Below are 23,374 nucleotides of genomic sequence, written 5' to 3' on the forward strand. Positions count from 1 at the left end.
ACAATTGCATGCAATAGTGATGTAACAGCTATAATATAGTTAACAGAGAATATACGTATGAAAATGTGTGTATGTGTGTCTATCTATCTATCTAAATATTTCCCAATTTGCATGTAAATATCACTACAACATAGTATTCTACGGTCCAGAATATTTAACATGTAAGTTCACATTGCAACTGTTTCAAAGGCCCTTGTTATAATCTGGTTCTATGATACTGTGGTTCTATGACAGTAAATTTGTTTGGGCATCCTAGTTATATGGTAACTAGCCACAAAACAAGATACTTTAGGGGCCAACTAATCTTTCCAGTTATTCTAATGACCACAGACAAACGACATCAATTTATTTAATATTTAAAATAAAAGTAGGCTCATGATTTCAGCTTTTAGACTTTGAACACCAACACACGTTACAAAATTTGATTTTAAATCTTAGTAAGATATTACTTTTCCTTAGCTCAGGTCGAGCCACTGTCATAAATATATCATACTTGTTTGTATAAATCACTGAATATAATACATATATTAGTTCATTTATGTTTCTTATAATCCTGTGGTTTTTGAATAAGAAATATGAGCAATTACATAAAAAGCCTACTATCAATTTAGAAATTGAATGTTCTCTGCAGATTATGTTTGACTACAGAAGAGTGTCAGGAATTTGCTGTTAACAAAGGTCATCAGTAGTTTTTAGGAGAAGGCACTATTTGTTTTAAAAACATTGCGAGAAGTTTATGAAAGTTAAGTAACACTTACTCTTGGACCAGCAGGACCAGGGAGACCAAATTCACCAGGGGTACCCTAGGCAAAACATGAGAACAAATAAAGTGTGAAACTTATGTATGTTCTCTAAATCCACTTATGTTTATGATATTTAGAAAAGTTTTGAGAGTGAAATAAAGCCAGATAGGCTCTACCTATGTGAGTGTATAAGTACACAGGCTATTAGGAACAAGAGAGCTTTCAGTGGTGTACGGAAAGATTTAAAAAAAGTGAGAATTCCACTGATATTAAATATATATCTATCCTAGAACCTGGTATCAGAAAATTTTAGTCTCTCATTATTTGGTTTATTGCTTTTTAAAAAGTGACAAAAGACTATCTCCTTTGATAATATAATAAATAATGATGATGAACAATATCAGACATTGCCTATTTTTAGTTATATAACAGACTGCTTTCTTAATAGAAATGATCATATTCTGCATATTACCTAGTTAATTGTATACCCAAGTGTATCTCCTTTATTACTGACCAGCTGTCTCCTTAATGTGCCCCACTGTTGACAAAGGAGAGCAGGCCACAGAATGTAACTGAATTGAGGCACATTCATCACAATTACAGATAAAATGACTCAGAACTCATGCCCTGATTGTGAATAGCAGTGTCATGTCTGAATGCCAAGAAAAACATTAAAAGCAATTTTTCAGGGTCTAGTTTGATGGAAAATCAGTGCATTTATTTTTTTTTACTATGGAGAGGGAAATAATTTGTATTTTAACATTACCAAGAACAATACAAAAAGTAAGGCTATTAAATGGAATGTTCATGATATTGTACTTCCATAATGTGATGTTTCATTCAATCCTTAAAACAAAGTAATTTGAATGAAAATGAGTAACTTGGCTCATTCTCTCCATCAGTACCAACATATGTAGAACCCTATCATTAACATATGAAATATTAAGTTTCCTTTTGCATATTATAATTGCACTGCAGTAGGGTATTAAACAGAGGGAAAGTCCCAAGTTTAGGCGAATTTACTATCACTTGTTTTACTCACCCTTTCTCCTGCTTTGCCAGCTTCACCAGCTGTACCTGAAGGGCCAGGCAGACCCTAGATGAAAAAAAGACAAACCTCAATCTTTATGGCTATATTTGGGGGATTTTCTAATAATTGGTTTTTTGGGGAACTATCTAATATCAACATGATCACTAACTATTATGTGTTATTAAAGGATTACAGAAAAGTTTGCCTTGAAAAAAATGTACGCTTCTTTGCTTCAGTTCTGAAACCACGTTCTGTGTGGCGGGGAGAGTGTTATAGTGATTTACAGCTGGAGAGTCTGACCAAAAGCAGGAGTCTGTATGTTTCAGCTGACTTACCTGGAAACCTGGAGGACCAGCGGGACCCTGTTCACCTTTTCCACCTGAGACACCCTGAAAGTGATAGGAAAGATTATATACATAGAGATATATGCCACCATTGCTATCTAGCTACATAACTTTTAGACTGGAAAAAAAAGATGGCCATTTTTGTGGGACTAGATTCATTTTAGTGCAAAATAGAGCAAGAGTGAGAGAAATACTCACCTGTAGCCCAGGAGGTCCCTGAGCACCATTGTTTCCTTCAGGACCTGGAGCACCCTAAAATGTTCAACAGAAAGGCTCAGAGTTAGTTGCCTGTGAGTCAGACAATTTAAGATACCCCAAAGCCTCCCTCATGTATTACTTCCTCACAACAAACCTTGTTATTTCAGCATGTATTAAACACATTGTGGCCAAGGCCCAAATACTACCTACTAACTTGTGATACGGCTCATAGGAAGTCCATGGATGAAGGGCAATTTATGAAAGTCAGAGAATGCTACTAGCATATTCATAGCCTTTTAATCACAAAATGAATTAAATAAAAACCAAATGCATCCATAAATATTTTTGACTTAATATACATTCTGATTCGTCATAGCTCACTGCCTTATAAGTGTGGTTAAAGAGAAAAGACATTTTGTGATGGTAAAAGGAAGCTTGGGGATGCCATCTTAGAAAGAAAGTGATGGAATGATATCAGATGGCCTCAAAAGATGTGTATCCTACGTGAATACTATGTGGATAGAGCCGCACAGAAGTTAGTACCTACCCGAGGACCGGCAAGACCCGCATGACCTTTTTCACCATTTTTGCCAGGATCACCCTATAATGAACATTAAAAAAAAATACATTTAATGTCAAATTAACCATGACAATTTTGAAATGTGAATTTCTTGCCTTTTTTCTTTTTTTAGATTCCTAGTCCTTGAATTCTGTTATTTAAGGCATGATCCATCATCATGCAGCTCCAGATACAATAAAGTACACTTATGTCTGCAGGAGCATATGACTCAAGATGTGGATTTTCAGCAGGAGCACAATGATACACTGGAGGTCAACTTTTGTTGTGGTAAGTGGCTTGCAGTTTTCTTGTGTTGAAAGGAACCCCCTTGAGGTAGAGTGGACTGAGGCAGGAGAGAAATAATAAGAGTTTTGGTGAAATGTGGCAAAAAAGTGCCAAGGGAGAAGAGGTCGTGGTGATTCTTACAGTGGGGCCTTTGGGTCCAGGGAATCCGATGTTGCCAGGCTCTCCTCTTGCTCCAGCCGGGCCAATTGCTCCAGGCCTGCCATCAATACCAGGGAGGCCCTGAAACCAGAGTTTATTTAAAGTTTACTCAGCATCAAAAGGGCCTCACAACCTCAAGCTTGTGATGTTGCCACAGGATGAAACAGAATCATTTTCTGATTGTATAGAGCTTCCTGTATAAAGTGTCAATAAATTATGAATCCACTTTCCTTTTCTAAATAGGATGTCGGTACATGCACATCCAAGTCAATCTCATATGTACACAATTCCCTCTTTCTCCTCTCTTTTCATACCCTTGTCACCCTCTTCAATATTCCCTGCCATGTTTTTCTTTTTCCTTCTCTCCTTTTGCTCCTGTGTTCATTTGGACTCTGTAATTACAATCTATTACTTTTCATTCTCAGATATGTATGTGGCTAATATTTATTTTCAATGTGTTCACATATAAATAAGCTACAGGAAACACTTGATAAGGGTGCAATAAGTGTTGAAAATATAAGCAATACTTACCATCGGACCTTCTTTACCAGCTGGGCCAACATTTCCAGGGGAACCAGGAAAACCCTATAAAATAAATGAGGATGCTTTCCTATTGGCACTTTAACACATATACTCAAGGCTCCAATTAATTGAAATCTCACAAAAGCACTTTCCCCCCACTTTTTGTTTGTTGACTAGGGCAAAACATTAGGGGTATTAGCCACTAGCTGGGAGGTATGAAAGAGCTCTGAAAACTTTCTTCTTTCTATTTTTAATGCCTTTCCTTTTACTGAATTTTAGTGCAACTGATCCATTTAAAGATATCTCAAGAAACTGTTGAGCAACATACTATATGTGCAAAATGTATATGTTTTTTACCTTAGAATAGAAAAACAAATACTTTTAGTAAGTAATTTTCAAAGTGGATTTTTTAAATTGCTATATTTGGTGTCTTTATTACTTGTTTATGGTACAATGACAGTTGATACTCATCCGTAAGAGATAACGGAGGCAAAAAATTACTCTATTGCTATGGATTAGAGTGTCTACAGATCTAAAGGTCATTTCTCCATAGCTAGTGTGATGCTGAATACATTACAGCACTTTGTGATCGCTGGAAAAATGATTCACTTATGAATCTAATAAACTGATAATGTATAGTCCTAATATATTTCATGAACACCTTATATAAAACTCACAAATTGAGATAAAAGATTCATGCTGATAGGAGAACCAACCCAATTTGGATATATTAAAATAAATCTATTCTTCCAAAAACCTCACAGCCATTGTATCAAGTAATAAATAGGAAATGTATGAACTAACTAAATTCATCAAAATATCTACTGGGCTTTGATAAAGTTAAATTAAAAAGGGAACCATCAGCAAGTCTACTAACAAATTAACTTTTGATTTTTTTTATTGTTGTCTTCAAATATTAATCATCCCTTTAGAAAAGGAAACAGTGCTAGGTGTGACTTGCTCAAAATCAATCTGAAACTTACTCGGGGTCCCATGAGGCCAGGCTCTCCAGGGCGACCAGAATCTCCACTGGGACCTCGCATACCAGCAGGGCCAGTTCCACCACGACTACCATGAGGGCCCTATTAAAAAGAAAAGGGAGGGGAGGTTGTTAACTCCAGTGACATACCCACGGCCAGAAGCATCAAGTTCCTTCCCAGGATGTGAGTAGTAGACAACTTACCATGACACCAGCTCTGCCATCAGCTCCAGGAAGACCACGAGAACCAGGATTTCCCTGTAACAAAGTACATGAAATAGAAAAGAATTGGAGACAATCCTTATATCAGGTAGGGCAGAATTTATTGAAACATGGCATGCATGCAAGAAATCTTGATGACCTTAAGGGGGAGATACAATTACAAACCAAGCCAAAAAACTTCATCCAAACCCCAAAGGACTGTGTGGAGGAAACATTCTGCAAAAGTAGGTCAACATTGTTTCCAGACCAATTTAATAACATATCAAATTGAGAGTCAGTGATTTAATAAAGCAGATGGAAAGCAGATGTTTCCTTCATCTAGAAAATGCACTCAGTGATTCTGACCAATTCCCAATGAATGGGTGCCTCTGGTGTGTCTGGGTGTCAAGAGCATTTGGAACCTACCCTCAGCCCAGGAGGTCCTGGGGGGCCAGCGGATCCAATTTCACCAGTGGTGCCTCTCTTTCCTTCTTCGCCACTGGGACCAGGAGGACCCGTGGGCCCAGCAGCACCCTATTTAATGAAAAAACAAAAGAAGGGGACACAGGAAAAGTAAAATTTGTGTTCATATCTAGCTAGAAAAAAAAGTAATAACTTAAGAAAAGTGAAAGTATTACTTTTTGGATTGAAAAAGTAGTAACTCCATAATATTGTGATTATAGAACTACTTACGGGCTCGCCCTTGTTGCCACTCTCTCCTTTGGAACCAGCTGGACCAGGCTCACCCTAGGGTTCAATACAAAACAGTGGTCAAATGACAAACATTTGTCACAACTCTCTGGAAGACAAACATCAGGGGCTATTTACGAATCAAAGTAAAGAGAGCTTTAGTTCTCTAAGAAATATGCTTGGTTCATATTTAAACGACCTACAGGGGAATGGTCTTGGTTGAAAGGACAAGACTGATATAATAGAAGTGTGCCTCACTGACCTTTGGGTAATGTTCTAGGATAGCAGGAGGGGTGTGTCTGTGTGTGTGTGTGTGTGTGAAGGAGAGAGTATACATACGTGTGCATGAACTTACAGAAGAAATACACACTGAAAACGCTAAGGAAGAAATAAGGATGATAAGACGACAAAACGAAGTCTAGATGGGGATGAAATGATGGTAGAGCTGGTATTTCAGAATGATGAAAGCATCAGCCATGACCACTTACAATAAGTCCTCTGGCACCAGTAGCACCAGCAGCACCAACAGGGCCAGGAATACCCCGGGGTCCAGGGAGGCCAGGAGCCCCAGCAACACCGGGAAGGCCCTGGGAAAGAAACGCAGCATGGTCCCTCATGAGACAACTGGCAGGAGAGACAGCATCCATTAAACTACCTTTAAAACCACAGCAGCACGTTTTAGCCATATACTCACAGCAGCACCCTTAGCACCAGGAAGGCCATTGGCTCCAGGGTTGCCCTGTGACGAAAAGGAAGGGAGAAAGATATGGTTCATAGGAGTATTTCTGTTCTTCTTTGACCCCACCTTCATTCTTTTTGTTTTCTTCCTTCTACTCAATGAAGTTAATGACAGTGGCTACTTACAGGAGGTCCAACAGGGCCAGAAACACCTGCAAGACCCACTTCACCACGGGAACCCGCGGGACCAGGAGGACCAGGGTTACCGACAGGTCCAAGTTCACCCTAAAAACAGGAATGACATTGAGGCATTAGTCAGCAAATAATGAAATAGCCTATCTCTGTTTTTAGGTCACCAAGTTTTATGAAATTTCTTCAGAACTGCAATAATTTCCCTTATCTGATCTGGCCCCACAGATTGGGGTTTGTGTTCCTATCTTCCTGGCCTGGTTCTGCCATCTTGGCTACCATTGCTATCTTCACCTACCTCTGTCTCTCTTGGTAGAGACTCTGGTTCTCAGCCAGTCAGTCCCAACTAGTTTGGGAGTATCCCAGAGGAACCCCAGGGCATCAGTTTCCATGTTGCTATCTCTGTCTATGCTCATAGTGCTCGGGTACAGAGAGATCATCTATTTCAAGTTTAGAGTGAGAAAACTGGTCATTCTGTATCTGAGAAAACTGGTCATTCTGTATCTGAATTTTGAAGGAGGGACTAATTAAGCTACCTGTTCTGTAATTATCTATATGCAAACACAGTCCCTATCTTTCACATCACAATAAAATGTTTATCAAGGTAATGACAATGGTCACCAGCATTTTTACCTTGGGGCCAGGAGCACCTGGGAAGCCTGGAGGGCCAGCAGAGCCAAGAGGACCCTGAAATCAAAGGGGAAGGTGGTAAGAAGTTTCCTCTCAGTAAGTTAACAAAACAACAACAGAAGATTGAAGTGGCTTAGAGTGGCTTGATCTTACTTAATGTTGGCAAAGAGAAAACTGACAGCTAATCTGTTGTCATTGGTATGTTATCGAAGGGAAGACATTCCAGGTATCCCAGGTGAGGTAGATTTTACTTTATATATCAATTACAAACCTCAGGGATAGTAGTTCTTATAAATAGAACCTTTAAATGACCTCTTAGAACATTTGGTAAGGTGTCTAAAGTGGTGTTATTTCATAGGGAATTAATAAAGAAGGTAGCTCCCATCCCACACTCTCAGTCCCTTCCAAATTCCTCAGTGTCACCACTTACAGCAGGACCCACAGGACCCACACTTCCATCACTTCCACGGGCACCCTATGAAGAAAATAAAGAAAAAAGTCAAGTGGAAAGTTAAATGGCACCTATTAGAAGATTTTAAAAAAGAATAAAAATGAACAAACTTGGAAGCACTCACAGCTGGGCCAGGGGCACCGACACGTCCTCTCTCACCAGGAAGCCCACGAGCTCCCTAGAAGCAGAAATATTTCCACTGAAATCCAGAATGCTAATTTAAGAAAAAGTTACAGGCATCATTTCCTTTTTCCAATTTCCAACGTGCACAAGAATCCACTAGAAATAAATAGGTCTTGTTCTAATTCCAGCTAAAAGGTAATGGATTTCAATTAACTATGCAGAAGGCTAATAGAAAAATATCAAAGAATACAATGCCAAGGGAAATGGTAATTAGCAAAAACATTAAAGAAGTTCCAGCTTGCAAAGAGTGTACACATTTTTGATTTACAATAAAGTAATCAATACTTACCATTTGACCTGGAATTCCATTTTCACCAGGGGCACCAGGTTCACCCTACATGGAAAAGAAGGATTGAGTTTTTGTTCATTATATATATCAATTATTTTCTTCTGATTTGGTAATTTTTACACTATTACTTCAATTTCAACCATTCATATATTTTGTAACATTTCTTACATAGATTGTTTCTCAATTATGCCAATCACATACATTTAAAAAATTTATAAAATATGGGTTTTTATTTAGATAATACCAAATATCACAGAATCAGGGAGATGTGGTCGAGTGTTATTTACCCTTTCCCCAATTTTCCCCTTAGATTTTGGATATCATTTAGACTAGGCTTATATATTAGCAATGATAACATAAAAAGAGATGATAGGATAAATTGCTTTCAACATAACCATATTTACCCTCTTTAAAGTTATTTTGAACACTCAACATTTTTATTTTTATAAAATATGCATGAAAAATTAAAGCTTCATAATATTTTATAAAACTGTCTTATTTACTTCCCATCTACATTCTTTTTTTTTTTTCCAATCTACATTCTTATCTTGAGTAAAAACCATGTTGGTGGGGGTAGTGGTGGTAGTGATGCTGGTGCTGGTGGTAATTTAATACAATGGCACATGAAAAGGAACTTTCCTTCAAGATAATCTAATTTAGATATAGAAGAAACCTGGTTTTCGAGACCATTTAAGGACCCTTCATTTCTAGGATTCTATCTGAAGTGTATTCTTTGTGAGTAAGCACTAGAGTGGGAGTCAGGAATTCTAGCCTGTGCCCTTCTAACTTCTAGATGTGTGACTTTGGGCAAGTTACTCACTCTCTCTAAGCCTCAGTTTCCCTCATCTGCAAAATGAGAGGGTCTCCAAAGCTCCTTGCAGCCCTAACATTTTATGATGCTGTGATCAGTAGTCTGAGCTCTTATATTAGGCTCCAGGGAGAATGAGTTTGACCTTATCCATTGGTGTGGCAGCTGGAAAGTTAGAACGGATTCTCCATATTCATGTTCATTTCTGGTCCCACTAGTATTCCTTACTCATTAATTTGTGATTACGTTGGTATTCACTTTAATATCACATTATCTCCTTAATAGGAGAGAGAACATTTTATAGTTGAAAACGCTGTCAGAGAAGAGCCCAGCCAAGAGATAACACACTTCTGAGACTTTAATTACCTAATTAAAATTTTTTTGAGTGTGCACAGATAAATCACAGGAAAGAGGTTGAAAAGTATATTGTGACATGAATGTACCCATCTAATTAGTGCATGGCAAAGGAGAATTTACTATTTAAAATAACATAGTGTTCTAATATCTGATTATATGTTTATTTACTTTTATTTTGGCTGCAGAGATCGACTAAAATTATAGGAGGAAAGGAAATGGAGGAAGAAACTATTGACATTTTTTTAATCTCAATTGCTTAATAGATATTGAATTAAATAAATATTATTAATAATTGGCCTTTTGTTACAGAATCCCATAGTCCTCACCACTGAGGGATTTAAAGTATTGAAGAGGAAATAAGATATGCTTCAGAATATGATTAGCCTTCAGTAAAAATATACTTTCTGATGGCGATGGGAAATTACAATCAATTGTCTTAAAAACAGTGCTTCTGATTTAGTATTTACCTTCACACCTGGAGTACCAGGCTGTCCCTTCAATCCGTCCAGACCGTTGTGACCCTGAAAGGCAAATCCTTATTATTAAAATGCTATTCCATTGCAGTGTTTGGTCAACTCAAACATCTTGTATCTTTGCAGTTAATATCTCCTGCATGAATCTTGTGACTGCTTCCGTAGAATGGAGTCCCATTGCCCCAGCTCCCAACAAACTCCCTCTGTTGCCCTAGGTAAGTCACTAAACCTCCCTACACTTGAAAGGGAAGGATAAAGAACTAGATGCTCTCTCATGTACTTTCCATCATTAATAATTTTATGATCTTCAGAGGGTTTTAAATACCTCTTAAGTTATACCCATTTTATACCATTTTCCCTGTAGGGATCCTCCTTTCTTGGAAGTTATGAACAGACTAAAAAAAAAAAAAAAAACTACACCCCACTTTACTTTCCGGCCACCTTACCCTTTAACTCTCTCTCCACTCCGGCAAACTCCAGGAATTTGGAAGCAAATATGTGTCATCCAGGAGTTTAAATATAGTTGAGGTTTTTACTAAAAGTAATCAACATTTTCTCTTCTGTGGGTAAAGAATGTGCTCACCCTAATGCCCTTGAAGCCAGGGAGTCCAGGAGTTCCAGGGAAACCACGAGCACCCTTAAAAAGAAACACAGAAGATGACGAATGACGTTTTTGTCCTAAATAGAAAGATGATGATTTCTTCCCTCCAAAGTGTTTCTTCTCATCAAAGTCCAAGCTTGGAATCAAAGACTAGTATATGTGTAAGCACAGAGCAGCAAATAAATTGCTCTAATTTGAGTAAATAATACTATGGTACTTGTAGAACACACAATTTAGTTGTTTAAAGGATGCTCACCATCATTAATATTACATTATTTGCATTAATAAAACCTGTATGCATTCTTAACTAGGCTCCTTTATTTGTCAAATGCCTTCAGTGAGTGTTATAAGTATGACATCTATGTTGCCACTTAGTCTGATTCTAGTTTTAGCAACTATCTTATATATGAGATACCTCTGATGTTTGGACTATATACTGTTGTAAAAAAATCTCACCTGTGGCCCAACAATTCCTCTCTCACCAGGTCGTCCAGGTTTTCCAGGGTGACCCTAAAACATGAAAGCATCATAGGGTAAACCCTCTCTTGGTAAACTGTCAGATGAAAGTCGGGGCATCTTGGTTTTTACAACAGGGAAAAAAGGCATCATATAAAAATGTGGATCCAAATATATATTTAATTAACAATTATATTTCCTTAAATACAAGAAAATTAATCATTATTTCATTAAAATGTTATTATCCATATGGGGGAAATTATGTCAGGCATATTCAGCTTTTGGCAGAATACTTAATTTGAATCTAGAAATTCTGTTGAGGCAGGAGTATTTAAATGGCATTTGGAAATGCTTAAGAGTAAATACTTACATCCTCACCAGCCTTGCCAGGAGGGCCAGGTGGACCACGAGAACCTGCAGGACCCTAGGAAAATGGGAGACCCATTGTTTTGTTAATGCTATATTAAGAAACTTCTTGAAAAAAATATTTATCACAAAGGGGGAAAAGTACTCACAGTTTGACCAGGCTCACCAGGCTCACCAGGAAGTCCTTGGAAACCTTGAGGGCCCTAAGAAAAAACAGTATGTCACATTCCAAGCCTTTATTTAATTCTCTGTCTTTTTACATAAGAGAGATTACAAGCTTTCGGTACTTACAGGGGCTCCAGATGCACCAGGAGGGCCTCTAGGTCCCATCAAACCCTGTAAAGAGGACAGATATAGTTAGCACTGACAAGTCGTCATGGCCTAGGGTTGGGTTAGACAGGACTAGCTTAGTAGTGCCATAGACGTTTTGTGATGGACAAATGAACAGAATTGTCCTGGTCTCATTTCACAGTTTTTGTTCCTCCCAAGGAAGCATTTAAGGACCCAAGTTTCCTCCACTGTGTCTCTGCCTTTGCTTTCACCTTTGCCCCTCCTAATCCAAATCAGAACTCAGTTAGATGAGGTGGCCACAGGTTCCTTAAAGTTGTGCACAATTGGGCATATTGAGATTGCTCCAATGCAATGAAGTGACTCAGTCTTTGCACAGTACAGAATATACAACTGCCGTTCATGCAGCTGACGAAGCATTTCCATTTGGATTTCCTTATCGTATGTCATCTCCTCAGATCATACTCAGCTAAGAAATTGATATTTTTATTGCCACAAGGGGCATAAATTGAAAAGGATCAAAAGTCTTTCTTAATGATTAGAGGGAGGTTTGTTATAACCTTATAGCTCCTTTAAGGGCTATTGGTGACTGATGAAAATGTCAAACAAAAGTGGATATAGTAAGGGGTGAAGGAAAAATAAAATATTATTGAAACATCCTACTGGAAGAATCTATTATATGCTACTATTATTGAAAATATGGCCCAAATGACAGCAGATTGTTTTCGCCTTTGTTCTTCATTCTGTAGCACACAGAGTAAAACAGAGTGTTACTAGTTTGGGAGCTAAATACACATTGTGACTCCCCTTTGCAAGGCCTGTGCAAACTCTTCTGTAGGGGCCACTCCTCTAATGCTGAATATATTGCACAGACAAGTCTCAGGTAGTTTATTCATGACACATCAAGCATGGGGACTCTGCAGTCAAGTCTGCCCCACTGTATTAATGCCTAGAGTGAAATAATATGGATTTTATTAAAAAGCTCATCATCTTAATTATGAGTTATTTATTTGGTTTTAGAAATTGCTTCAGAGTTAAAAGAAACTGTCACTTTTCAATCAAAATAATATTTTTAGGTGTACATTAAAAATAATTTTCCTTGACACCATGAATTTTTAATTATATTTATTCATTTTTCCATGTATGTGCAACAATTTCATTTACATAAAAGGTAGTTTATTTTGTGGAGGCTGTGAGATGGACAATGATTATTCATTAATTCAGAGAAGAACCCTGTGGGGTTTTATAGTTATTGATTTTCCAACATGGAAATTTATTTTAATGCTTTATTGCTGCCTATCTCTCCTATTTGTGAAACATATCTGTTGATTACATATGTCTGTGAATGTGTGTGAATGTGCAAGCTTAAAGTATATTTTAAAAGTAAAACACTCTGCTTTATGCCCCCCAGAGAGATGTTCCAAAGTCAGGGGAATCTGAAATCCATATTAATTTTCCAGGCTTATGTAGGCTTTTTTTTTTTAATTAATGCTTTACTTTTTTTTCTTTTTAGCTTCTTCTTGAGATATAGGTACTGCTTTAAAACTGACTAATGTCCAGCATTAGCTGAAATGGCTAATTTCAAATATCCAATATAAACAAAGCCAAAAGAAAATCTCTACTTCTTCATTTCAGATATGAATGTTTTAAATTACCATGCAAAATCAGGAAATTGGAAATCATCAATTAACGGCATATTACTTCTCAAGTGAGAGTTTTAATTTACAGAATATATTGTCTTGCCCTTACAGTGTATTAGCTTATTGCGGACCATTAGCTCCAGCAGAACGTCTTTTGAAGACAGAGCACTGAATGCCTTGTCCAGGTAAAATTTATATTTTAAAGACTATCTTAACTTGGGCAGATAAATACCTTTGTTTGCAAACAATTAATTAAAAATCACTAAATTATGTGTGGGTATGTACTAAACTGCAGTGTTTAATCAACTTAACATTTTTATTTCCAGCAATTTTCCCCTCTATTTTTTACATACTAGTATATATTTTGCATGCTCATATCAGTTTTTTTTTTCCCCTAACATATCTCACTAATGCTTGTTAGAAGGTTTACTTGTTAAAGATAGACCATCATCATCATAGTCATATTCTCTCCTATACTGATTTATAATTAGACTTTAAAAAAGAATTTTTTATCAAGACAGATAAAAAGAAACATTTCCTATGTTGTTAATTCCTTGAGGGAGGGTGGGAATCTGTCATATTCACTGCTATATCCCAAATGCATAATATAGTTTGGGTCTTATAGAAGACCAACTTGGTAAATACTTGTTAAATAAAGTAATGTTTTATTCAAGTACTGGATACATGAGCCATGATGTTGACTATCAGACATCTTGCCTGGTATTCTGTCATTAACCACATATATGACCTTGGGAAAAGGCTTAAACTCTCTACCTAGAAAATGAACGGGCTACACTAGAACTTGCTGATCCTTTCCAGCAAATTCATAGAACTTAATAGTTCTGCATCTCTGTGGGTTGCTTCAAATTCTAGGCAATGTTAAAGGGCATAAAAAAATTAATCAGAGTGATTACTTTTCTGAATTAAGTTGGTTTACCTAAATTATGATTACTACGTCCAGAGATTATTTCTTGGATATAAATATCTGATCTATCCTAAGGAGGCATGTTTGTAGAAAATATCGAACCCCCTAACCTAGGCTTAGATTTTTATAGATTTGAATACAAAGAGAGCTGCTGCTTTTATCTGATCTGGGTATTGAGTATTAAACTAGGTAGCTAAATAAATGGCAATATGAAATTTAACATAAAGTAAATTCTCTATTCAGTAATTTTTTGGCTAGATAAAAAGAGATAAGCATACCATTGGTCCAGGGCCAAGTCCGACTCCTTTTCCATCATACTGAGCAGCAAAGTTCTAGATGGGGGGGAAAAAAAAAAAAAAAAAAATATATATATATATATATATACACACACATATAAATAACTGTTGGCCATGTAGTTCATTTTCTCATTCTACGTCTAAAGATTTTTCTGTTGTTGTTTAAAAGGAAGCAGTATTTCTGACATAATTATTAGTTTAAACTTCCATACTGAGCTAAATTCCTAAAAATTCAGGAGAGGTACAAGTTTAAAATTTAGTCCACACCTAGTTTGAAATAGGGAGCTTCCCTACCTTATTTTTGAACCTTTTCCTGCCCTGTTATCCCTCTAACTCAAATCTCCACCCACTACCTGTACACTGAGGAAGACAGCTTTCTAAACTTTAAAAGTCAGTGAGGGCCCCTGATAAATTAAGCAGAAACCAAGAGAACAACTTTATATTTCTACCTGTTGCCCTGCTCCTCCATGACTACACAGAATGACTAAGAGACCTTTTTCTTGCTGTAGTTTCAAAAAGGATATAAAGAGTTTTAAAGTTTAGAGGAAAATTAAATTAAAATGCCCCTTGGAAGATTAAACTTTTAAAAAATAGTTCACAGTAATAGCTTTACTGTTACTGATCTCTCTTACAGTGGTAGACCTATTAAGAAAGGTGCTTTTTAATGCACTCAGTAGATAAGCAATCATAATAAGATCTTTGGGGGAGAAAGGTCTTATTTTACTGGTGTACAGTTGGGTATTAGAATCAGGCTTCTGATTCATAGTGCTAACCAATTAAGCAAATATGTTTTCCTTCCTGCAGTGAGGCCATTTGGTGCTCATACCATTGTTAAAGCATAAAGCTAAAAGAAGATATTAATGAAAAAGAGAAATGTACTTTTCTCAAATTAGTTTCAAGCAAATTAAACCAAAAACTGCTTTGAATGTTGGTTCAGTAGACTTCAAGCCAAGGAGAATAAAAAGAGTAGGATGTTTGTGAAATTGCTTAAGATCAGGGATTTCATTTATAATTCAATCTAATCAAACTTTTTAATAATGCAACACCTCTTATTTGTGCCCTACTGATAAAAGATATTAAATTCCCAAATTAAATAATGGTCACGAGGGCTGCAGCTACCTTCAGCGAACACAAAGACCTGTCCTGTAATTGACAAGGGCTCACAAAGAGATCGGGCAAAGCAGAATCTTGAATGAAGAAACCAAAGAAATGAAATAAAATACTATACTAATATCCAAATAGCAGACTCTCCCTTAGAACTACTAAAAATAAATTCCACAATGAATCTTCTTCCAATACAGGTGTAAGGAACTGAAGTTAGCTAAAAGTTAACGATACTTAAGACACCTTACCCCACCAAGACCAGGGGGACCAGGAGGACCAGGTGGACCAGGAGGGCCTGGGATACCATCATCACCGTCTCTGCCTGGTGGGCCTGGTGGACCCTGTTATGCAAAAAGAGAATTAAGTCAGGGTTAGACAGACTCCGCAGAGACCTAAAGGAGACCTCAGATTACATGTGGTAAGATCAGTTGGTCAGAATGTACAAGTGGTGTGGAAATTTAAAATGCCATATTTGCCACTGTTGACATGGGTCTATTTTAGAAGGAGGTTTAGTAGCTGGTGTCTGAAGAAGACACAAGACAGGATAGTTCCTCTTGGAAGAGGACTATGTCAGCCATTGGATATTAATTCATAATGGAGCTCCAGTATTCAAATGAAGATAAAAATTATAGCTAAAATTTATAGCTATAAATTCATATGGTTAACAGTGCACAGTGATATACTGTGTATATTGATTGTCAGTTTCTGACTGATGAACTTAATTGTTTTGGTATGTTATGTGTGAAAAGCAGATTAATTGATATAATAATTAATAGTTATTTTATCACAGGGTAGAAAATCCTGCAGATTTCCTACCATTAACACTATTTATGTTGTTAAAGTAATTTACTGACATAACCCTACCTCTAATAGATTGCTTGAGTGGAATACATTTAAGTCTGCACTTCTCGATGGATACAAGGTATAGGTATTTATATATTGATGAAAGTGTCATATAATGAAACCATGTGGTTATACATGCCACATAAGCATAGCAAGGAGATCTAAGAATACGATGAATAAAATGCAAGCCTAACTTGTACATTTATTAATTTAGACAGAAACATGTTGTTGGCTGCTGTTTAACTATTACTCTCAGCCTAAATAAGAGATCTTACTTGAAAAGCAAACAAAACATGTTAAAAAGAGAAGGGCCATGTGGTGGTAGGTAGATATATTTCCATTATGTATGTGTTGGACAGGTCAACTAAAAACAAAGAAAGATAGACCATGCAAAGAATATGGCTGCCTGTAATAGTTCTACTTTCTTAAAGGATAATCTTGACCTAAAAAGAATACTGATTATATATAATAATGCTTATTCACTTTCTGTAAGGCATTCTTTGCTTAAAAGGTAGGCAATTATCTGGATACATAATATTCTTATAAATTGTCAGTCTCCTGTAGTTTCTGATATGTAGTTATTAAAATATGGGCCAAAGCCCTTTAATAGTTCAAAAATTACACACCCTTTCTCCACGTGGTCCTCTATCTCCAGTTGGGCCCTACGAGGAAGGTAGAAACAGCACAATAATAAATGTCTAGGTAATTTCCAGTGAATGAGCAAAACATTCTCGATAATAATTAGTCGGTAAGGCTGATCTAACCATAATGTTATTAGATAGTAGCTATAAAAATGGCACAATACAATAGACAAAAGTATTTTGTTTTTATTATAATTACATGTAATTTTTTTAAACTGGGAGATTGGAGGCTATAGTCTCCAGCATTAGGCCAATATTATGACCACTATTTTTAGAAAGATGATTTCTGTGGATAAAATTATCATTTTGTAATATCGATAACAGCATATTTATATAGTCAAAGCCCTTTAAAATAAACTTTTGTTTATCACCTATAATTAACATAATATTCATTCCATCTCCAGAACAAAAACAAGTCTTTTCTTTTCCTTTAGTATGTAAATCACCAGTTGTATAATATAAGTATAATTAGAGATGACTCTGGAAGATAATAAAGCTTTGTTATCTTACACATCAAAGCTATTTTATTTTATGGTTTAGCTAATGCATATTCATGTGGGCAAAATCTTGACAAAGTATTTTCCTTCTGTAGTGTACCATAAATTTAGTTAAATTGTAAGTTATCTCTGATCATTTCAGGTACTATGGAGAAGTATTGGATTCTTACCTTTTTTGCAGTTGCCTAGAAAAGAATAAGTAAAGGATTATTATGAGGAAGATTATATAAATTTTAAAATGGCTCCCATTTCCATATAGTGTACAAACATACCTACAGATTATACATATTATGCATTACTATTATCTTAATATTTCAAAGCACAATTTAAAATTTTACCAATAAATAAAATAAAATATGTATAGAAGCCAGATATATACTTATCTGTAATTATGCCTCAAATTCAATTCATGAACTAAGAATTTGTTCATAATAATCTTGCAAATGATTCCAAGGGAGTGATAAAATTCTCTAGCTTGGTGAAGTCTTCTAGTTCGTAGCAGCTGATGCTAAAACCCAAACTTCCACTGGATAATTTACTCTCTTTTCTTATGGGTGTTCGTTTTAGGGTGGTCTTATTCAGTAGCCCCGCCCATTTCGGAAATTGGGGTGGGTACTTTCTAAGGCAGCCAGAAAGGTTTGACTACCATAACTCCTGATGATTATTTTGGAAATTCGGGTTGGTCAATATCAATACAGCCTCCTTTTCTTTCCCCAGAGAAGACATTACTGTGGCCAAGGCAATCAAAGTCTAAAATAACAAATTCTAAAAATAATTTTACTCACCTCTTGTAAAGCTATAGAGGAAAGGGGAAAGAAAGAAATAATTATTAGTATTATTTCATTGATCACTAGCAGTGATTAACAAATGGGTATATTAGTCTATAAAATTGACTTACCTAATTAAAAGACAAATTGTATTTTTTATTAAGAATATTCTAATGACTTAGAAATTATGCATGTCAAAATTATGGCAGGGATCAGCAGGATGATTTGTTTTCAATATTAATATGTAAATATATTTTGAATTAAATTGTTAATTATTTACTACTTTATAAATGCTGTGAAATATTAATGTGTCTAAAGGATACTTCTAATGTTTAGTAATTAAGATGCTATATTGCACAGGTGAATCACTGAATATGAGCAAAACCAGTATATTGATGAGGAAATAATTTGTATTAGTTTAGACAATTTTTGATACTTAAAAATTTTAAAAGGGGGAAATTTAGGAAAGTACGTTACCTAAAGTTTTTTTCTAAAACATTAACGTTACAGAGTTTGTACCATTCTTAATGTCCTTTTTCAAAAGGTCTAATTTGCAAATAAGTCACCATGAAAATGGATTCATTTGGACATCTGAAATTTTGCTTTAAATAGGTTCACTTAAGTTAGGTAAGGTCATTTTACCAATGTGTATCACTTTTGTCCCTGAGGAAGAACTGCTCTGTATAAATGGAAAAACTGTGGATTAAAGATCTAGAAAAATAATGGGAAAAATACACTAAAGGAATATCCTCCCCCTTTGCCATAATTGCTATAAGTCCTTAAAGACTGAATTCCTCTCCTACGGTATAAAAATTATAGGTTAACACAGGATATAAGGCCAAGCTGGCAACAAAATGAATCACCCCTAAAAATTGCTTTAATTAGGTGGCCAAGAAGTGTGTCATTTGGAGTGGGAACAGCTGCTGCAACAGTTACAGTTCAGGAGGGTGGACCACATCCAGCACTGACATTTAAGGGCAATTTGTGAGAATTACTTTTAAATTAGGAAAATGATATGTTTACTTCATTGTGTTCATCAGTAGGAAGAATAATTATGCCTGGACTTGATTAACGGAAGTTCTTATGATTTTGGAAATTTGCCTTTTAATTATTCAGACTGAGCCACTTTGAAGAATGTGTGTTTGGTAACTTTTATTCAGACTGTAGTTGGATGTTGATCAGAAGGTGAATTGCCCTTTGTACCTCCAAACTTCCCTAGGTCTAATTTCCTCTTTTCTCTAGGAGACAACTCTTTCCCCCTGCCACTCTCAGATCTCATAAAAAAAAATGAACTTGGTAATGTGAATTTGTTCAATGCAACTATTCCTTAGCATTCACAGTGTGTATACTAAAAGTGGATGAAGGGAGAAAACACACATACACACACAAATGCATCAGTAATAATGCAGTGGTAGACACCGTGGCATGTGGGTGGAGCAAACTTTTAGAGTGTTGGGTGTGGCCAGATCCCCCTCTTACCCCATCAAGTCAGTATCTTTGGTAATTAGTCAGCCATTTTCAAGGCAAAACCGGACTGATTTTCTTCATTCTATCTTGACATGGAAATCTGGTCATAAAACCTACAGCTGGAAAGCAGCCTTGGAGTCCATCCAATTTCTATCCTGCATTTTAGAAAAGGCTCGGTTTGACTTGCCCAAGGTCACATGATAAATTATTGGCAGAGTCATGGGAAAAACCGGGTCTCCTGAATCTCAGATCAGTGTTGATATTTCCCAACTTGCTATGTTCAGAATGCCTGTCTTTGGGAACATATTAAAAGAGCTAACTCTGGCTCAACAAAAGGCAGGGCAGATTTTAGCTAAATAATGTTACCATTTCCATGACCAGGTAATGAAATGAGAAGCTAATTTTACTTTTCAGAATGTATCCATTTTTCTTCCCAGGATACACTGACTAGCTATGGGGATTGGCTTCAATGAGAAATGCAGATCATTCTCTGTATAAACCTGTGGAGTCTTTAAATGGGGATTCCATTAACCTTAAGCCCTGGACCCCTGTGCTCTCATTGTCCTCCCTCCAGAGGGCGCCTGATGGCCATCATCATCATCATCATCATCATCATCATCATCATCATCATCATCATCATCATCATCCGGACCAGTCTTAAAACACCCAGAAGAGAAAAGCCTTTAGGGGGTGAGTTTTTTTATTACTAAATTAAGGGCTTTCTAAACCAGGCCTCAAGTTTCACAAGGTGGGCATCAGTGCAGTTTTGGGGCCTTTTAGGCGGAGGCCTTTGCCTTCCTTCATCATGTCAGTTAATATCTCATCTTTAAGGAAAAGGATTTCTGCTCCCTTTGAGCTTCACTAACTGCAGGATCCAGATCAAGTTAACAGGTTCACTCTGAGTTGAGAGAAAAGTTCCCTAACTTCTGGCGAGAGTCGAGCCTTTTTTGTTTTCATTTCTAAAGTATTTTCCATGTTTCTCATAAATGCCAGCGTTTTTCCACATGCCAGAGAGCCTTCCCTCCAAGCTGTACCTAGAACTTTGTTAGGTTTTCCTTTTCAGACCAGGTGCCCACCCATCTAACCTCTTTCCCCGACTGCCCGAAACAAGCTGAAGGCACTTACATTGGCATGTTGCTAGGCACGAAGTTACTGCAAGCAGCAACAGAGTCCGCGTATCCACAAAGCTGAGCATGTCTACCACCTAGACATGCAGACTCCTTGTGTCGCAGAGCCCCTGGGTCACCGGCGGAGGTATCACCTGGCGGGCGCAGGCATACAGTCGTGGCGAGTACCTCCAACTTCGCCGAAACCTCCTGCCGCCTTGGTGCTAAAATAATAAAGCCCGGATCTGCCCTATTTATACGGCCAAAGTTTCTCTGGCCCGAGGGTGCTTCCAAAAGCGCTTCCACCAATGGGAGGGCTGGGGCTGGGGGCCCGGGCAGCCCCAGCTGGGAGGAGACTGCGGGGGCGCAGAGGAGGGAGCGGAGGGGGGAGGGACGTGGCCACGGGGCTGGCTTCTTAAATTGGTTCCATCCTTTTTGAGGACGTGGACACTTTTGAGGCTTTCAAGGGGAAACTCTGACTCGCTGTCTGCATACCTCCGCCCTCCCCATCTCCCCCGGCCCTCCCCCGCCCTTTCCAAGTTTGGAAACACTTCTGTACACGTCGGAGAGCTCTGCTGACACCGACGTGGGCAGAGTTCGCAGATCTCCGGGCAGCCGGGCAGCTGTAGAAGGGACTGGAGCCCAGAGATCAAAGCAGGAGCTGTCCAGCTCTGCCTACCTGGTGCCCCGCGGGCCACCGGCAGGGTGGAGGGCCGGCGGGCGCGGAGGGGGCAGGGGACCAGCGAGCAGGCTCCGACTGCGTGGCGCAGCCCGAGGCCGCCCTCCCTCCGCCCCCTCCACCCCGCCCCCACCCCCGCCCAGCTTTTCTCCCTCTCTGGGGCGTCTGTGCGCCCACTTTTTCAGCAGTAACGCGCTTTCTCTCTTCTGGCTCCGGGAAAGGGTGAGAGGGGGGTTCAGTCGGTGGAGGGTTTACTTGGAGTCCGAGGACGCCCACCGTTGGGAGGGTGGGGAGGGAAGCGGGCTAGGGTCAGCGTGGCATCCAGCACCAGGGAGGACGTGCTTTGCGCACACCAGACTAGACCGAGCCACGGGAGAAATCATGCGACCTCCTCGCTTCCCTCTGTTGAGGCTGATTCTAAACCGAGGCTTTGGGGATCGTCTGGCCCTGCGAAGTGACTGCAACTGACCAACGCGGACTCCTTTCTTACTTCGCAGTCTCTTTCTGAGGTTGCGGTGGAAAAGTCCACCCCCTCCCCTTCGGGTTTCCAGTCTCCCCCTCCTCTTCTCCACAGACTCCTTGTCTGGGTTTACCAGCTACAGCCTGAGCCTAGACTCAGATAAGCCCCCAGTGAGGCGCCGCCCGCCATCCCTTTTGTCCTCTCTGCCCATTCACCGACCCCACACTTAACGGGAAACGCCCAAGCACCTCCCAGCTAATCTCCACACCTTGGAGAAAACGCCTAGGCCATCTAGAGGGACTTCTAATTTGAGTTTGGGATACAGGCTGTCTTCTCTGGTAACACCTCAAGCGGAGCTCCCACCAACGTGGGTGTTAGCTCTCTCCCCAACACCCACGTTAGGGAGAGAGCTCCTTCTCCCCTTGAGGACCCTTCCCACCCTCTGCTCCCCACCAGGGAGAGGAGAGGACCCTGAGGCATTGGAAATGAGAGGCCAGAACTCTTGAGAATCTAGAATACTGAGTGCAGTCAGCTTCAGCGGACGGCCCGTTCCCCAACCCTTCTGAGATGGCATTCCAGGTCCAGAGGAAAGGCCATTGGTCCGGGCTCTGCCTCTGCTTGCTCAGCACCCCCAGTGAGGCAGCCGTTCTCTCCCAGAAGTCAGCGCAAAAGGGGCATCTTTAGGTCAATTCTGTCTCCACCAAACAGAAATGAGTGGGCTGTAGTTCCTTGCTAATCTTTTTTCCTTTCTTTCCCCCATCTCTCCGCTCCTCCTTTCCCCCCCACCCCCTGCCGTACTTTAAGGAAGAATTTCTGCCTAACTCTATCAGCAGCTGCTATAAACCAAAGGGATTGAATATTCTTAAACTGGTTGCTTCCTCTAAGCTTATAAACAAACAGACAAACAACAAAGTTAATGGAAATAAAAGAGAACAACCAAAAACTATTTAAAAAAAAACCCCAAAACCTCTTCTTTTAGTCTAATTAAGAGCACTGACTTGGGAGATAACTTGAGAAGACTTTTTGAAATTGTAGTACATTTTTTGGAAATGTGATTATAATTTCCCTTTTAGCATAACAAAATGCTCAGCAAGGTTTTGAGAATTCGAGAAATTCAAGCACACATTTATAAACTAAAGGAAACGTATCTCTGCAGAGTAAACTGGTAACTGGAAAAGCATTCCTGGAAACTGATGCAAATACCAAACGCTGCCGGGCTCCCTCCCTGCTGATGTGGCAGGGTTTGAAGCAGGCAGTCCTGAGCATTTGGTGGGAGGCCCTGGATCTAGAGGAAACAATGAAAATGGAAAAAACTGAAGGGGAGTTTTTCTTTTTTAAGCGGGAGACAAATTTTTGTTCCAGCAGTTTTTACACATTATTTTGCCCTTCTCTTTCTCTTACTCATCACTTATTGGGGAGGATAGTTAATTAAGTGTTTGTGTTATTGGAGGAGTTCTTTGATGCTTACAT

General features: G+C 38.5%; 1 protein-coding gene and 1 long non-coding RNA gene across 2 annotated transcripts in view; one reads left to right on the top strand and one right to left on the bottom strand.

Moving 5' to 3' along the window:
- The window catches only part of COL1A2 (collagen type I alpha 2 chain), a 35,290-nt gene extending 14,283 nt beyond the window's left edge, over window positions 1-21,007 (bottom strand). Inside the window, exons 1-30 of the mRNA XM_082398711.1 lie at window positions 20,785-21,007; window positions 18,211-18,221; window positions 17,596-17,610; window positions 16,914-16,949; window positions 15,693-15,785; window positions 14,323-14,376; window positions 11,483-11,527; window positions 11,341-11,394; window positions 11,196-11,249; window positions 10,826-10,879; window positions 10,352-10,405; window positions 9,763-9,816; window positions 8,131-8,175; window positions 7,783-7,836; window positions 7,638-7,682; window positions 7,211-7,264; window positions 6,575-6,673; window positions 6,405-6,449; window positions 6,199-6,297; window positions 5,714-5,767; window positions 5,447-5,554; window positions 5,024-5,077; window positions 4,824-4,922; window positions 3,850-3,903; window positions 3,301-3,399; window positions 2,863-2,916; window positions 2,316-2,369; window positions 2,109-2,162; window positions 1,786-1,839; window positions 759-803 (exon numbers count right to left, since the gene is read on the bottom strand). Of these exons, the coding sequence (XP_082254837.1) occupies window positions 759-803; window positions 1,786-1,839; window positions 2,109-2,162; window positions 2,316-2,369; window positions 2,863-2,916; window positions 3,301-3,399; window positions 3,850-3,903; window positions 4,824-4,922; window positions 5,024-5,077; window positions 5,447-5,554; window positions 5,714-5,767; window positions 6,199-6,297; window positions 6,405-6,449; window positions 6,575-6,673; window positions 7,211-7,264; window positions 7,638-7,682; window positions 7,783-7,836; window positions 8,131-8,175; window positions 9,763-9,816; window positions 10,352-10,405; window positions 10,826-10,879; window positions 11,196-11,249; window positions 11,341-11,394; window positions 11,483-11,527; window positions 14,323-14,376; window positions 15,693-15,785; window positions 16,914-16,949; window positions 17,596-17,610; window positions 18,211-18,221; window positions 20,785-20,854 (1,764 nt within the window). The 5' untranslated portion in view covers window positions 20,855-21,007. The remainder of the gene's footprint in view (window positions 1-758; window positions 804-1,785; window positions 1,840-2,108; window positions 2,163-2,315; window positions 2,370-2,862; window positions 2,917-3,300; window positions 3,400-3,849; window positions 3,904-4,823; window positions 4,923-5,023; window positions 5,078-5,446; window positions 5,555-5,713; window positions 5,768-6,198; window positions 6,298-6,404; window positions 6,450-6,574; window positions 6,674-7,210; window positions 7,265-7,637; window positions 7,683-7,782; window positions 7,837-8,130; window positions 8,176-9,762; window positions 9,817-10,351; window positions 10,406-10,825; window positions 10,880-11,195; window positions 11,250-11,340; window positions 11,395-11,482; window positions 11,528-14,322; window positions 14,377-15,692; window positions 15,786-16,913; window positions 16,950-17,595; window positions 17,611-18,210; window positions 18,222-20,784) is intronic.
- LOC309631798 overlaps window positions 17,600-23,374 on the top strand; it is a 45,872-nt gene continuing 40,097 nt past the window's right edge. Inside the window, exon 1 of the long non-coding RNA XR_014246557.1 lies at window positions 17,600-20,349. This is a non-coding gene — a long non-coding RNA (uncharacterized lncRNA). The remainder of the gene's footprint in view (window positions 20,350-23,374) is intronic.

This window comes from Balaenoptera borealis, assembly GCF_965194805.1.
Source record: "Balaenoptera borealis genome assembly, chromosome: 7".
Lineage (NCBI taxonomy): Eukaryota > Metazoa > Chordata > Mammalia > Artiodactyla > Balaenopteridae > Balaenoptera > Balaenoptera borealis.